This window comes from Dasypus novemcinctus, chromosome 27, assembly GCF_030445035.2.
Source record: "Dasypus novemcinctus isolate mDasNov1 chromosome 27, mDasNov1.1.hap2, whole genome shotgun sequence".
NCBI classification, from domain to species: domain Eukaryota; kingdom Metazoa; phylum Chordata; class Mammalia; order Cingulata; family Dasypodidae; genus Dasypus; species Dasypus novemcinctus.
Window position 1 is genome coordinate 17480296 of NC_080699.1, and position 15658 is coordinate 17495953.

Here is a 15658-nt window from a genome sequence, read left to right on the forward strand (position 1 = left end):
AAAGTAGGGTCTTGGGGTATTGTGGGTGCAATTGTGTCCCCTGAAAAGATATTTTGAAGTTTCAATGCCCCACCCCTACTCCACCTGCAGATGTGACTTTTTTTTGTCTTTGTTTTTTTAATATTACATTAAAAAAATATGAGGTCCCCATGTACCTCCCACCCCCTCACCCGACTCCTCCTCCCATAACAACAACCTCCTCCATCAACATGAGATATTCATTGCACTTGGTGAATACATCTCTGAGCACCGCTGCACCTCATGGTCAATGGTCCACACCCTAGCCCACACTCTCCCATAGTCCACCCAGTGGGCCATGGGAGGACATACAATGTCCGGTAACTGGCCTGGCCCTGCAGTACCACCCAGGACAACTCCAACCCCCGAAAATGCCCCCACATTGGATGTGACCTGTTTTGGAAATGTAATTAAGATGCAGATGGCATTGAGTTAAGATGAGTTCAGACAAGAATAGGATAAGCCCGAAATCCAATGGCTGGTGTCCTTATCAGGAGAGAGAGACTTGAGGACTCAGAGAGGACACAGGGAAGAAGGTCACAGGACCATGGAGGCAGTTATTTGAGTTAGGCTACCACAAGCTAAGGAATGCCAAGGACTGCTGGCAACCACCAGAAGCTAGAAAGAGGCAAGGAAGGAGTCTTGCCTAGTGCCTTCAGAGGGAGTGTGACCCTGCTGACACCTTGATATTGGACTTCTGGCCTCCAGAACTGTGAGAGAATAAATTTCTGTTATTTTAACCCACTCTATTTGTGGTGGTTTGTTACAGCAGTCCTTGGAATCTAATCCAGAGGGGCAATCTGAGCTTCCCAGAACGTTTGCCCAAAGCAACTGAAAATTATGTAGCCTTAACAAGAGATGTAGGGGAAGCGAATGTGGCTCAAGTGGTTGAGCACCTGCTTCCCATGTACAAGGTCCCAGGTTCGATCCCCAGTACCTCCTACAAACAAACAAACAAATAAACAAAAGACGTCATTCATTGGGGAGCAGATGTAGCTCAGTGGTTGAGTGCCTGCTTCCCATGTACAAGGCCCTGGGTTCATTTCCTGTACCTCTTTAAAGAAAGAAAGAGAGATTTGTAAACAAGTTAAGACTCGAGGGTAAAGAGGTGATGTCAACTTCAGGCAAGAAGGGCCAGGCAAAACCATAAACAGTAAAATGAATCATAGGGCCAAAAGTTAGGAGAATCTGATTTGGAGGAATTGTGCAAAATTCATTCAACATATATTTATTGAGGATCTCTGTGTGCTAGGCATTGTGTTAGTCACTGGAGTACAGTGGTGAATACCAAAAACCATGTGGTTTTTTTGTTTGTTTGTTTTGAGTACCAGGTGCCAGAGATCGAACCCAGGACCTCTTAAGTGGGAAGCTGGCACTCAACCACTGAGCCATATCAGTTTCCCTGAGTTGGTTTTTACATTTGTTTTGCTTGTTGTTGTTGTTGTTTTTCAGGACAAACCAGGAACTGAATCCAGGACTTCCTGTGTGGGAGGCGGGCACTCAGCCGCTTGAGCCACATCCACTCCCCAAAACCATTTTAAACATGCAAACTCTGCCCTTATGGTGTCTATGGTCTAACCAGGGAGATAGGTATTGATCAAAGGATTAAACATGATATTAGGAGAGTTTATAATAGAGTGACATTGATCCAGTTAAGGGAATCAGGAAAGATTTCTGCAAAGAATCAATAATTAAGCTGATATTTGAAGAAAGAGCGAAAGTGAAAGAAAGTTTGGCAGAGGGTTCCAGATAGCAGAAACAGCAGGTGAGAAAATCCTGTGCTGGGAAAAAGCATAGCACCCTTCAGAAATGGAATGGCCAATGTACTGATACCAAGGTTAGACCATAGTGGAGCAATAAGACATCACTGAAAGTTTTTCTAAAAAATATAAAATATAATCTTTTATTACAGAAGTTGTAGATTTACAGAAAAACATGCAGAAAATACAGAGTTCCCATCTACACCCTCCCCACACACACAGACACCCAGAGTTTTCTCTATAAGTGACACTTTGTATTCAAGTGGTATCTTTCTTACAATTGATAGAAGAATATTAATAAAATTTTTACTATTAACTATAGTCCTTAGTTTAGGGTTCACTGTTTATATTGTACATCCTATGGGTTTTTAAAATATTTATTCTAATAACATATATAAAACCTAAAATTTCCTCTTTTGACCACATTCAAATATATCATTCAGTGGTGTTAATTACACTTACAATGTTGTGCTACCATCACCACTATCCATTAACAAAACTTTTCTATCACACCAAACAGAAAATTTGTACATATTAAACATTAACCCCCCATTCTCTACCTTCATCTCAACCCTGGTAGCCTGCAGTCTAGTTCCCAATTCTGTGAATTTGCTTGTTCTAATTCTTTCATATCAGTGAGATATTACAATAATTGTCCTTTCGTGTCTAGCTTATTTCCCTCTACGTGTCTTCGAGGCTCATCTATGTTGTCACCTCTATCAGAACTTCATTCCTTTTCACAGCTAAATAATATTCCATTGTGCATATACAGCACATTTGGTGTAGCCTTTCATCTGCTGGTGGACACCTGGGGTTTCTTCCATCTTCTGTCAATTGCCACTATGAACATGGGTATGCCAGTATCTGCTCAAGTCCCTGATTTCCGTTCCTTTGGGAATATACCTGGAGGTGGGATTGCTGAATCACATGGGAATTTTAGACTTAACTTTCTGAGGAGCTGCCAAACTGTTTTCCACAGCACTACACCATTTTACATTCCCACAAACAATGAACAGATGTTCCTATTTCTCCGCATCTTGCCTGAGACTTATTTTCCATTTTTTAATAGTAGTTATTCTAATAGTAGCTATTCTAATGGGTATGAAATGGTATCCCATTGTTGTTTTGAATTGCATTTACCTAATGGCTAATGATGTGGAACAACTTTTCATATGCCATGTGCATATCTTCTTTGAAGAAATATCTATTCAAGTCTTTTGCCTAATTTTTTAAAATTACTTTTAAAGAAGTTTTAGATTACATAAATGTTACCTCAAAAATATAGGGGATTCCCATATACCTCACCCCCTCCCCCTCCCACACTTTTCCCCATGAACAATTTTCGTTAGTGTGGTACATTTGTTACAATTGAGGAAAACATATTGAAGTATTGCTACTGACCATTGTCTATAATTTACATTATGGTTTACACTTCGCACCACACAATTTTAAAGGTTTTGACCAAAATGTATAATGGCCTGTAAACGTTATTGCAGTGTCATGCAGAACACTTCCAGTATCCCCAAATTGCCCCATATTACACCTATTCATCCCTCTCTTTCCCCTCAGAACCTCTGGTGACCACTGTCTTTATATCAATGTTACAAGTTCTTCCATTACTAGAACAGTAAGTCTACTTTAGCCCATAGTTGCATTCCCCCTTATTTTGTTCATTCCTCAATCTTGAGGATTTGGAGATGGTGATGCCCACACTGCTTCTGATTGAGAGGGGGCTTAGATCCCATGGGTTTTTGCCCATTTTTAATTGGGTAGTTTGTCTTTTTGTTGTTGAGTTGTAGGATATCTTCATATATGCTGAATATTAAACCCTTACCAGATATGTAGTTTCCGAATACTTTCCCCCATTTATAAGCTGTCTTTTTACTTTCGTGATGAAGTCCTCTGATAAACAAAAGCTTTTTATTTTCATGAAGTCCTATTTACTTTTTCTTTTGTTGCTCATGCTTTTGGTGTTAAGTCTGAGAAAACATGGCCTATGTCCCAAAGATGCTTCCCTATGTTTTCTTCTCGAAATTTTATAGTTTTGCCTCTTATAGTTAGGTCTTTGATCCATTTTGAGTAAAATTTTAAAATAGTAGGGGTCTGCCTTCATTCTTTTGCATCTGGATATCCAGTTTTCCCAGCACCATTTGTTGAAGAGACTATTCTTTCCCAATGGAGTGGATGGACTTGAGACTCTTGTCAAAAATCACTTGGCTGGTTCTGGGAAGATGGCGTCAGAGTACACAGGCATAAAACAATGAAGAAAGGGCCAAAAGTCTAAGAGACCTGCGTTGGGGGGTCAGCAGACCAGGGCACTGCTACACAACTCCCAGGAGGGTGAGGGACAGAGAGATGAAGAACCAGAAAAAACAAATGTAAGTTACCAAACCCTCACAGCAGCCGACAAGGGCTCCTTTCCCCCACCCCCAAGATATTAAGCTGGGGTAAAACCCCTGGCTCACTGCAACTGAGTAAGAGGGGAGCAGACATCTTCCTCCCTATCAGCTGTTACAAGGGAAAAGGGAGGGGAATCAGGGCTTCTCTTCAGTAAATTCAGCCAGCAGGGCCTCCTTCGAATACCAGCTCTGGCCAGATCAAAACACAGGAAAACAGAGACTAAAAGAAACACCTGTGTGTAAAGGTGCACTTTCAAGTGCCATCTGCTAGCCAGTCTGGAAATTGCATGGATAAAAACTGCTTTTAGGTCTCTTAACTGGAACTCCTGGGAGAAAATCCACACTCCATTAGTGAGCCCTGACCCTATTTTGATAACAAGCTGGGCAATTTTAAAGACTTAGAATAAAATGAATCAAATATCAAAGAAGAGCTGTGAGGGGGAAAAAAAATAGTCAAGAAAGAGAAATTAGCCATCAGAGTAAATTCACCAACATATTCAGATGCCTAGACATCAGCAAAATTTACCAACTATACTACGAAACAGAAAGAGATGGTCCAGGCAAAAGAACAAACAAAATATCCTTAAGAAATACAGGATTTAAGACAATCAATGATAATCACACAACTCTCCTAAATGAATTCAAAGAATTAAAATAAAATATCCTAAAGAGATAGAGGATAGAAAACACTGGCTTAGCAAAAAGAACAATTTTAAAGCATGCAAAGTAAAGTAGCAGAGCTTATGGGAATAAAAGACACAGTGGACGAGGTTAAAAATGCAATAGAGGCTCATAAGAATTGCTCAAAGACAGAACTAGTGATTTCAAAGACAGAACATCTGAACTGGAAAAGACAGGAGACCAGAAAGAGAACAGAATGGGAAAAATGAAGAATAGTCTCAGGGAATTGAATGACAATGTGAAATGCACAAGCATATGCATTATCAGTGTCCCAGAAGAAGAAGAGAATGGGAAAGGGACAAAAAGAATATTTGAGGAAATGATTACCAAAAACTTCCCAACCCTAATGAACGACATAAATATCAATATCCAAGAAGGACAATGCATCTCAAACAATAAATCTGAATAGACCACCCTGAGATACCTAATATTTAGAATGACAAATATCAGAAGTAGAGGATTCTAAAAGCAGCAAGAGAAAAGCAAAGCATCATTTAAAAGAGAACATCAATAAGATTAAGTGCCAACCTCTCATCAGAAACCATGGAGCTGAGAAGAAAGTAGTATTATGTATTTAAAGTACTGAAAGAGAAAAACTGCCAGTCAAGAATGCTGTATCAAGAAAAACTGTCCTATCTGATCTATTGGACTTACCACACTCAGCTAAGATGGAGTTGAAGAAGGACAACCACCACACCATGGAGCCTAGAGTGATTACAACTGAAAATGGGAGGATTGCATCCAGCATCCATGTGGAATCTGAGCCTCCTCTTGACATAGAGGTGCAATGGACACAACCAATCCAATGTCCACATAGAAGAGGTGGCATTGGATTGGGAAAAGTGGACATGGTGGACGATGGGTATGGGGAAAGGCAGGAAGAGATGAGAGGTGGAGGCGTCTTTGGGACATGGAGCTGCCCTGGATGGTGCTTCAGAGGTAATCACCGGACATTGTAAATCCTCACAGGGCCCACTGGATGGAATGGAGGAGAGTATGGGCCATGATGTGAACCATTGTCTATGAGGTGCAGAGGTGCCCAAAGATGTACTTACCAAATCCAATGGATGTGTCATGATGATGGGAACGAGTGTTGTTGGGGGGAGGAGAGGGGGGGTGGGGGGGTGGGGTTGAATGGGACCTCACATATATATTTTTAATGTAATATTATTACAAAGTCAATTAAAAAAAAAAAAAAGAAAAGAAAAACTGTCCTTCAAAAATGGGGGTAAGTTCAAAGTCTTCACAGGAAAACAAAAACTGATAGAATATGTTATCAAAAGACCAGAATTACAAGAGATACTGAAGGGAGTGCTACTCTCTGAGAGGAAAAAAACAAGGGTGAGAGACTTGGAGAAAAGTATAGAAATGATTATTATTAGTAACGGTAACTTGACAGATAAAAAGACAGAGAATAGTAAGATAAGATAACAGAAAGCCAAAAGACAAAATGGATGAAGTAAGTAAAGCCTTTACAGTAATAACATTGCATGTTAATGGCTCAAACTACCCAATCAAAAAACATAGACTGATAGAATGGATAAGAAAATATGAGCCATCTATATGCTGTCTAAAAGAGACCTCAAATGCAACCAGGTTAAAGTGAAAGGATGGAAAAAGATATTCCATGCAAATAGTAACCAAAAAAGAGCTGGAGTAGTGACACTAATATCAGACAAAATAGATTTTAAATGCAAAATTGCAAAGGATGTAGACTATAAAGGATGAAGAAGATCATTATATTTTAATAAAAGGAGCAATTCACCAAGAAGAAATAACTTCTAAATATTTGTTTATCGAACCTGAGTGCCCCAAGATATATGAGGCACACACTGGAAATATTGAAGGGAGAAGTAGATGTCTCTACAATAATAGTTGGAGACTTCAATACACCATTCTCAATATTGGATAGAACATCTGGACAGAGGATAAATTAAGAAACAGAGAGCTTGAATAATATGATAAATGAACTAGACCTAACAGACATCTATAGAGCATTGCACCCCCAAACAGCGGCATATATATTTTTAAGCACTCATGGATCCTTCTCTAAGATAGACCATATATTGGGTCACAAGACAGGACTTGATAAATTTTAAAAGATTGAAGTTATTCAAAAACACTTTCTCTGATCATAGTGGAATGAAGCTGTAAGTCAATAGTGGGCAGGAAAGGGAAAGTTCATAAATATATGGGCGTTAAACAACACACTTTTAAATAATCATTGGGTCAAAGAAGAACTTACAAAAGAATTCAGCAAATATCTTGAGACAAATGGAAATGAGAATACAACATGTCAAAATCTCTGGGACACCACAAAGGGAGTGCCAAGAGGGAAATTTATAGCCCTCAATGCTTACATTTAAAAAGGTGAAAGAATTAAAATTGAAGATCTAACTGAACACTTGGAGGAACTAGAAAAAGAACAGAAAACTAATCCCAAACCAAGCTGAAGGGAAAAAATAGTAAAGATCAGAGCAGAAATAAATGAAATTGAGAACAAAAAAATATATAGAATCAACAAAACTAAAAGTTGGTTCTTTAAGAAGATCAACAAAATCGACATATCCTTAGCCAGACTGACAAAGAAAAAAAAGAAAAGATGCAAATAAAATCAGAATGAGAGAGGGGGTATTACCACTGAAATAATAAAGATCATAAGATGATACTAGACAAAAACTAGACAATGTAGATAAAATGGACAAATTTCCAGAAACATGAACCACCTACACTGACCCCAGAAGAAATAGAAAACCTCAACAAACCAATCACAAGTGAAGAGATTGAAACAGTCATGAAAAACCTCCCAAAGATGAAAAGACCAGGGCCAGATGGCTTCATAGGTGAATTCTACCAATCTATCAAAGACAATCTAATACCAATCTTGCTCAAGCTCTTCCAAAAAATAGATATTATGAAAAAAGAAAATTATAGACCAATATTTTAATGAATATAGATGCAAAAATCCTCAATAAAATACTTGCAAACCAAATCCAAAAGCACATTTAAAATAATTATATACCACAATGAAATAGGTTTTATCCCAGTTATGCAAGGGTGGTTCAGCATAAGAAAATGAATTAGTTCAATATACCACATTAATAAACTGCAGAAGAAAAATCACGATCCCCTCAACTGATGTAGAAAAGGCGTATGACAAAATACAGCACCCTTTCTTGATAAAAACACTCCACTAGATACGAATGGGACACTTTCTCAATATGGTAAATTGCATATATGAAAGACCTACAGCTAGCACTGTACTCAACAGCGGAAGACTGAAAGCTTTCCTGCTGAGATCAGGAATAATACAAGGATGCCCACTGTCACCTCTGTTATTCAACATTGTGCTAAAAGTTCTCGCTAGAGCATTTAGGTTACATAAATAAAAGGCACTCAAATAGGAAAGGAAGAAATAAAACTATCACTAAACACTGATCATATGATCCTATATCTAGAAAGTCCTGAAAAATCCACCACAAAGCTACTAGAACTAATAAATTCAGCAAAGTGGCAGGATACAACATTAATACACAAAAATCAGTAGTGTTTCTATACACTACTGATGTGCAATATTAGGAGTAAATCAGAAAAAAAATCCATTTATAATAGTGCTAAAATAATCAAATATTTATGAATAAACTTAACCAAGGACATAAAGGACCTGTATTCAGAAACTACAAAACATTGCAAAAGAAACTGAAGAAGACTTAAATAAGTGGAAGGACATTCTGTGATTTTTTGCAGAAATGGAAAAGCCAATTTTCAAATTTATTTGGAAAGGTAAGGGCCCCAACTACCCAAAAATGTCCTTAAAAAGAACGAAGCTGGAGGACTCTCACTTCCTAACTGTAAAGCACATTGCTTAGCTACAATGGTAAAAAACAGCATGGTACTGGCATAAAGACAGACAGATTGCCCGATGGAACCAAACCAAGGACTCAGAATTAGATCCTCACATCTATAGTCAACTGTTTTTGACAAGACTGTCAAGCACTCACAGCTGGGTCAGAACAGTTATTCAACAAATGGTGCTGGGGGAAATGAATAGCTATATCCAAAATAGAGAGGACCCCTATCACACACCTTATACAAAAATTAATTCAAAATGGATCAAGGACCTAAATATAAAAGTGACAACCATAAAACAACTAGAAGAAAATGGAAGAAAACATCTTCAAAATCTTGTGGTAAGCAATAATTTCTTAAACCTTATACCCAATCATGAGCAACAAAAGAAAAAATAAATGGGAGCTCTTCAAATTTAAACTCTTTTGCACCTCAAAGACCTTCGTCAAAAGGGTGAAAAGGTGGTTTCAATGGGAGACTCAATGGGAGAAAAAATATAAGACAATCATATATCTGATGAGTTTAATATCCATGATATATAAGGAGATCATATAACTCCACAATAGAAAGACAAGAACCCAATTTAAAAATAGGCAAAAGACAATTGTCCAAAGAAGAAATACAAGTGGCAAAAACAAAAAACAAAAAAAATACCTGAATAAATGTTCAACATCACTAGTAATTAGGGAAATTCTAGCAAAATGACAATGAGATATCATTTCACACTTATTAGCCACTATTAAAAAGTTGTAAAATGAATGTTGGAGAGTATGTGGAGAGAGAGGAACACTTTTTCACTGTTGGTGGGATTGTAGAATGGTACAGCCACTGTATCTTAGGACTGTTTGGCAGTTCCTAAGGAAGTTGAATATAGACTTGCCATGTGACCCGGCAATACCACTTCTAGGTATACACCCAAAAGAACTGAGAGCAGTGACACAAATAGACATCTGTACAACAATGTCCGTAGCAGCATTATTCACGATTGCCAAAAGTTGAAAACAACCCAGGTTGTTGAATGATGAATAGATAAATAAATTGTGGTATATATACAGAATGGAATATTATGCAGTGGTAGAATGAAATGAAATCATGAAGCATATGACAACATGAATGAACTTGGAGGACATTATGTTTAGTGAAGCAAGCCAAGCACAACAGGACAAATGCTGTATGATTGCACTATTATGAACTAAATATATTGTGTAAACCCATAGAGTTAATAATTAGAATACAGCTCACCAGAAAATAGAATGAGGATAGAGAATGGAAAGCTGAGGGTTAATCAGTGCAGAATTGGTAAAAAGATGTAAATCTATAGAAATGGTGAGAGCACATCATATGTATGTAACTAGCAGAGCTATTATATGGGTATGACAGTAGGTGAAAGGGGAAGTCTAAGGTCATATATATTACCAGAAGGAAAGTTTTAAAAATGTAGCATGGGACTGTATAGCATAGTGAAACCTCATGTAAAATATGAATATGGGCGATATTGCATATATATAAGACTGTTTTTACAAATTACAAATAAAAAAAAAAATCACTTGGCCATAGACATAAGGGTTTATTTCTGAACTCTCAGTATAATTCCACTGGTCTATATGTCTGTCCTTGTGCCAGTACCATGCTGTTTTTATCACTGTAACTTTGTAATAAGTTTTAAAATTGGGAAGTTTGAGTCCTCCCAACGTCCTTTCCCAAGATGATTTTGGCTATTTGGGTCCCTTACCCTCCCACATAAATTTGGTGATTGGTTTTTCCATTTCTGCAAATAAGGCTATTAGAGTTTTGATTGGGATTGCATTGAATCTGTAAATCACTTTGGGTAGAATTGACTTCTTAATAATATTAAGTCTTCCAATCCTTGAACATGGAATGTCTCATTGAAGTGTTTTCAGCTGAAGGGTGACATGTCAGAGATTTGTTTGAAAAAGAACAAAAGACTATTATGGGGACTGGATTGAAAGTAGCCAGAACAGAAGTGGGGAAAACAATTTGGAGGCCAGTTTAGCAGGTAAAATAACCAGGATTTTGGTTATATATTAAATATATATGGACAGTGAAGCATAGCAAGGAATCAAAGATAATTCACCATTTTCTGCCTGCCCAGAAGGTTGGAAGGTACCAGTGTCTGAAACAAGGAACATTAGATAAAGATTAGGTGGCTTGGGATTTTTTTTGGTGAGAGGGTGGTTTAAGAGAGTAGGTTGTAAATTCAGTTTAGACTTGTCAAGTTTGAGGTGCCTTTGAGAAGCAGGTGAGGCTGTGAAATAGCCATGTGAGTCCACAGGCTAGAAGCTCAGGGAAGTTTAGGCCAGAAATGAAATTTGAGAGTCATCTCTGTGGGAAGTCCCTCAGCCACTCCTTCTTATGTCCTAATAGGCAAGACAAGAAAAATGTATGTGAAAGATGAGGTCAGTCCCATTCAGTCATTCATCTTATCTGTAGAGCAAGACACAGTAGTCATTTGTTTGCTAAGCACAAACTTTGAAAATTATTGCAGACCAAATTGACAACAGTATGTAAAGCAATAGAGAAAGAGAGGTAAGCTTAATGCATGCACACACTATTAAATTTTTAAAATATAATGTTGATTTTATGTTTATATTTTTCTCAACTTTAAAATTCAAGTATCACTGCTTTTTAAAAAAAAATATGTGCTTTTTAAAGCAATATTAAAAGTATGGGTTTTTTAAATTACTTACACTTTTACCCTGCATGAATTTTTTAGTGAGTGTTTTAAAACAAGAGCTATGCTCTTCAGGTAATTATTATAGGTTTTTCATATATATATATATATGTAACAGAACTAGAAAAATATAGACTTTTTCTTACCCACAACAGATAAATTTGTATTTTATTGAAATCTACATTTAAGAAAAGTTGTATTGAGTTCTTCTTATGTAATGACTGGTATGTTTTTCTCATTTTAGTAAACCATTATTTTTTAAATGAAAATTATGTATGTCAGATCTGGGAATTGAGCCAGTATCAAGCAATTTCCAGGAGGTGTGGAAAGGTGCCGAGAGCTGCATCTTTTTCCTGCAAGTCAGCATTCCTCCTCTCTCTGATTAATAATCCTATAACATCTTCCATCCACTTGCAGAGATTACTGCCATTATGTCCAGCTTCTAAAATCAAATTAGTGCTAGAGAAAACCTTTTTACTGATTATTCAGCCTATCTTTTAAAGTGCATAGGAGATCATTTGGAGGTCCAACAATTTCGTATCTTAATATTACAGTAGATATAAATTTACTATCTGGCAGCTATAGAATCTGCATGGCAAATTTCAATTAATAGGCACAGGGACTGGTAATAAATTCATAGAGTAAATTAATAGTTGAAGCATACAGTTATCAAAATGAACAAGACATACTGCTTTTTGGAATCAAATCCAAATGTTAGATTTTTACTGATACAGTTTTACCTTAAGCTAATCATAATTCTCACCTTCCTCTAGGTTGCATTTGTAACTAGAAGAGAAATGACACCTACTGAAGTTTTAGATTTTGTGTAGGGTAAGAATTAAATTCTCTAGTTATCCTATTGGACAGGTAGCTTCCACTCATTGGCATAGAATTAAAAATTAAATTCTGGAGCCTCTAGAAAAAAAATCAGATGATATCCTCGACCTCTGTTAAACCATTGAATCTTTATTCATCAGTCGTTAGGAGGGACAGGGACTGCTTAAGCAATATTCTAACTTTGAAATATATCCATTTTATAGTTACTTGTAATCAAAGATCCTATCATAAATATTTAGTTAACATTAAATAAGATCTTAAAAAGCTCATCAGTTTATATATGTTGCTATAATTCAACTATTCATTACTCTTTAACAGCACTTTTTGTAAAGTGCTACGTGATACATTAAATAAGTAAATCATTAACTTTAATCAAAGCCGACCCCAGCTGGATTATGTCCCCCTGCTGTGGATTCCCATAGCACCATTTTCTCCTAGAATGTAAATTTTCCTGGGAGAGCAGAAAATTTATTTGTCTTCCTCACCATGCTCAATTCTAATTAATTCTTCATTTTTGGTCTGAAAATTAATGAAGAAAACATGCAAATGGATGTTTCTGAAACAGATGTTACAGAAAAATTTCTGACAATGTATGTGCACGTGTGTGCGTTTAAGCATTCAACTAGTATAGCACAAGAAGCGTAAGACTTGGGGTTAAACAAAACTAGAATGAGTTTGAATCCTGATTCTGCCAGTTACTAGTTAGTTAAGTGGTCCTGAGAGAGTTGTTAATTTTTATGTAGAGTTAATATTAATACATATCTGACTGTGTTATAAGGATTAAATGAGTTAACATATAAGGAATTCGCACAAGGCCTGACACCCATAAACTCAAAGAAAGGTTTTTTTCCAATCTTTTCTGCCTCCCCTTTTTTTAAACCAATGGTTGAAAAATAAAATTCTAGTAGATTCAAAATATTTATGAAGATACTGTGACTAAAGCAGTAAATCTTGAAGAATGATGAGTAGATTTCTAAAGGCATGAAATCTATGTATCCACCTCCTATTTAAAAGATAAAATTTGATCGTCTTGCTCATACTGTTAAAAAGACTCACGTAGTATTTTCCTTTAATCATATCTTTATCAAATTAATTTCGAAAGTTCAGCAATGGAGCATTAACCCTTTACAGGTGAAAAAAAGGTAATGTAACTTCTCCTCAATAGATGCTTAATGCCTCTCTCTAAAATGTACATTAAAACGTTAACACCATGATGATTCTGAAGGTCTCATCAATGGTTCTTGAGTAGTTAGGGCTCTAAGGGGAAACAGAACTGACAGGGATGGGTGGGTAGGTAGACAGACAGACAGCTAGCTAGCTAGAATGAATATTAAAAGATTTAGTCTAGGAATTTGCTCACGTAACCATGGAGATTGGCAAGTGCGAATTCTGTAGGGCAAGCTGCAAGTTGGAAACTCCAAGGAAGGTTTTGATGAACTACCCAAGAGGTGCTGTGGCTGCAGTAGAGAGAGAAGCTCTTAATGACTGCGGAAATCATCAGTTCTCCGTTTAAGGCCTTTGAGCGATTGGATGAGATTTCTCTCATTGCTAAAGGCGATCTTCTTTGTTTATTGTAGACTTAATGAGCCATGGATAGATGCAGTCAACTGAATAATGATTTAAATCCATGAAATGCCCTAACAGTAACAATCAGGCCAGGGCTCGTTTGACCAAACAATTGGACACCATAACCTAGCCAAGTTGACACGTGAGCTTAACCACCACAGTTCTCAACCAGAATATAAAAAATCAGCAGGGAATGAATATTTTCAACTGTATACATACACCCTTTGCAGAAAGAAACAGCTCTTGAAAGCCTGAAAGAAAGAAAAAAAAGGCTAAGTCACTGAAGCCAAAGCGCTTTTGAAGTAGTACCCAAGGTAACCTAAGGCAACCCATTTGATGAGCTAAATGGTGACTGAAAATACTTGAGATGAAAATATAGTGTGTAAGCATTATAGGTTGGTTTGCTAGTTTATTTTGTTTTTTTGTTGGGGGATTTAGAAATGAGCCTATTTTTTATTTATTGAATTAGTTTAGTAATTTTTTTTCTAGGGAATTGTCCATTTCATCTACATTTTCAAATTTATTGGTGTAAAGGATTCAAAGTGTTCTTTAATCATCTGTTTTCATCTCTGCCATATCTCTAGTTATTCTGTTTCATTTCTATTCATTTGTATATTTTTTCTTGAGCAATTATGCCAAAGGATTATATATTTTAGTGTTCCTTTCAAAGAACAAACATTTGATTTTATGATCCTCTGTTGTATTTTTGTTTCCTATATTATTAGTTTTAATTTTTATTACTTTATCCTACAACTTTGGGTTAATTCCATTTTTTTTCCTAGTTCCTTCTCATTTTGTTTCTTAATTTTCTTTTTTTTCTCCTTTCTAATATAAGCATTTAAAGCATAAATATCACTCAAAGTACTACTTTAGCTACATTCACAAGCCATATATGTATAGTTTAATTGCTATTCACAGTTTATACATACTATATAGTATATATATATATATTTGGTATATATTACATTATATATATATTATTATATTTCATTGCAATATTTTGAAGTTTTCTATTTTGATTTCTAATTTGCCCCATGTAATATTGAGCAATACTAATTCCCAAATACGTGAGGTCCTCTTAAGTTATCTGTTATTTTGAACTTAATTAGGTTGGGATCAGGAACATAGTCTATATGACACACTGAGCATTTAAAACTTGAGACTTGATTTATGGCCTGGAATACATTCCTTTTTGTAATATTCCAAAGATGCTTAAGAATATGTATTTTGGGGGTTGTAGGGCTCTATATATATCAGCTTCTTATTATTTGTGTTTTTCACATGTTCTATAACTTTATTGTTTGCCTCATACATATTACTGAAAGAGGTATGTTAAAAATAACATGAGAGTGGATTTTCTTCTTTCTCCTTATAATTCTGTCATTGTTAGATTTTATTTATATTTTGAAGATGCATACATGTTTAGAATTGTTACATCTTCCAGGTGAATTGAACTTTTTATCGTTAAGTTTTGACCTTATTCCTGCAATCCTTTTAGGCTTAAATTCTGTTTTTTTCTGATATTAATATAGCTACATAATTTTTTGCTATTTATCTATTGTATCATTTTCCATTATTTTACTTTCAATCTTTCTGTGTACTTTCATTTTAGATATGTCTCTTGTAAATGGCAAATAGTTCATTTGTTTGGTTTTATTCATTTTGACATATTCAGTCCATTTATAGTTGTTATGACTATTGATATATATGGAATTCTTGTTTTTCACTTTCTAGTAGCTCTGCTATTTCCGTGTTGCTTCTTTTCTCCTTCCTGCTTTCTTTTGGGGAGTGTGCATATATGTGCATTTATAGCTCCACTTTTTCCCTATTATTATTTTCAAAGTTATCATCTTTTA

General features: G+C 36.0%; 1 protein-coding gene across 4 annotated transcripts in view; it reads left to right on the top strand.

Annotated features, from left to right (window-relative positions):
- Positions 1-15658, top strand: part of HOATZ (HOATZ cilia and flagella associated protein) — a 38632-nt gene that overhangs the window by 13472 nt on the left and 9502 nt on the right. The window contains exon 5 of one of the 4 annotated variants that reach the window (XM_071212325.1): positions 1471-4837. The exons of the other annotated variants lie outside the window; for them this stretch is intronic. Within the exon in view, the coding sequence (XP_071068426.1) occupies positions 1471-1530 (60 nt within the window). The 3' untranslated portion in view covers positions 1531-4837. Of the gene's footprint in view, positions 1-1470; positions 4838-15658 lie in introns of those variants that run through there. 4 annotated transcript variants of the gene reach the window in all.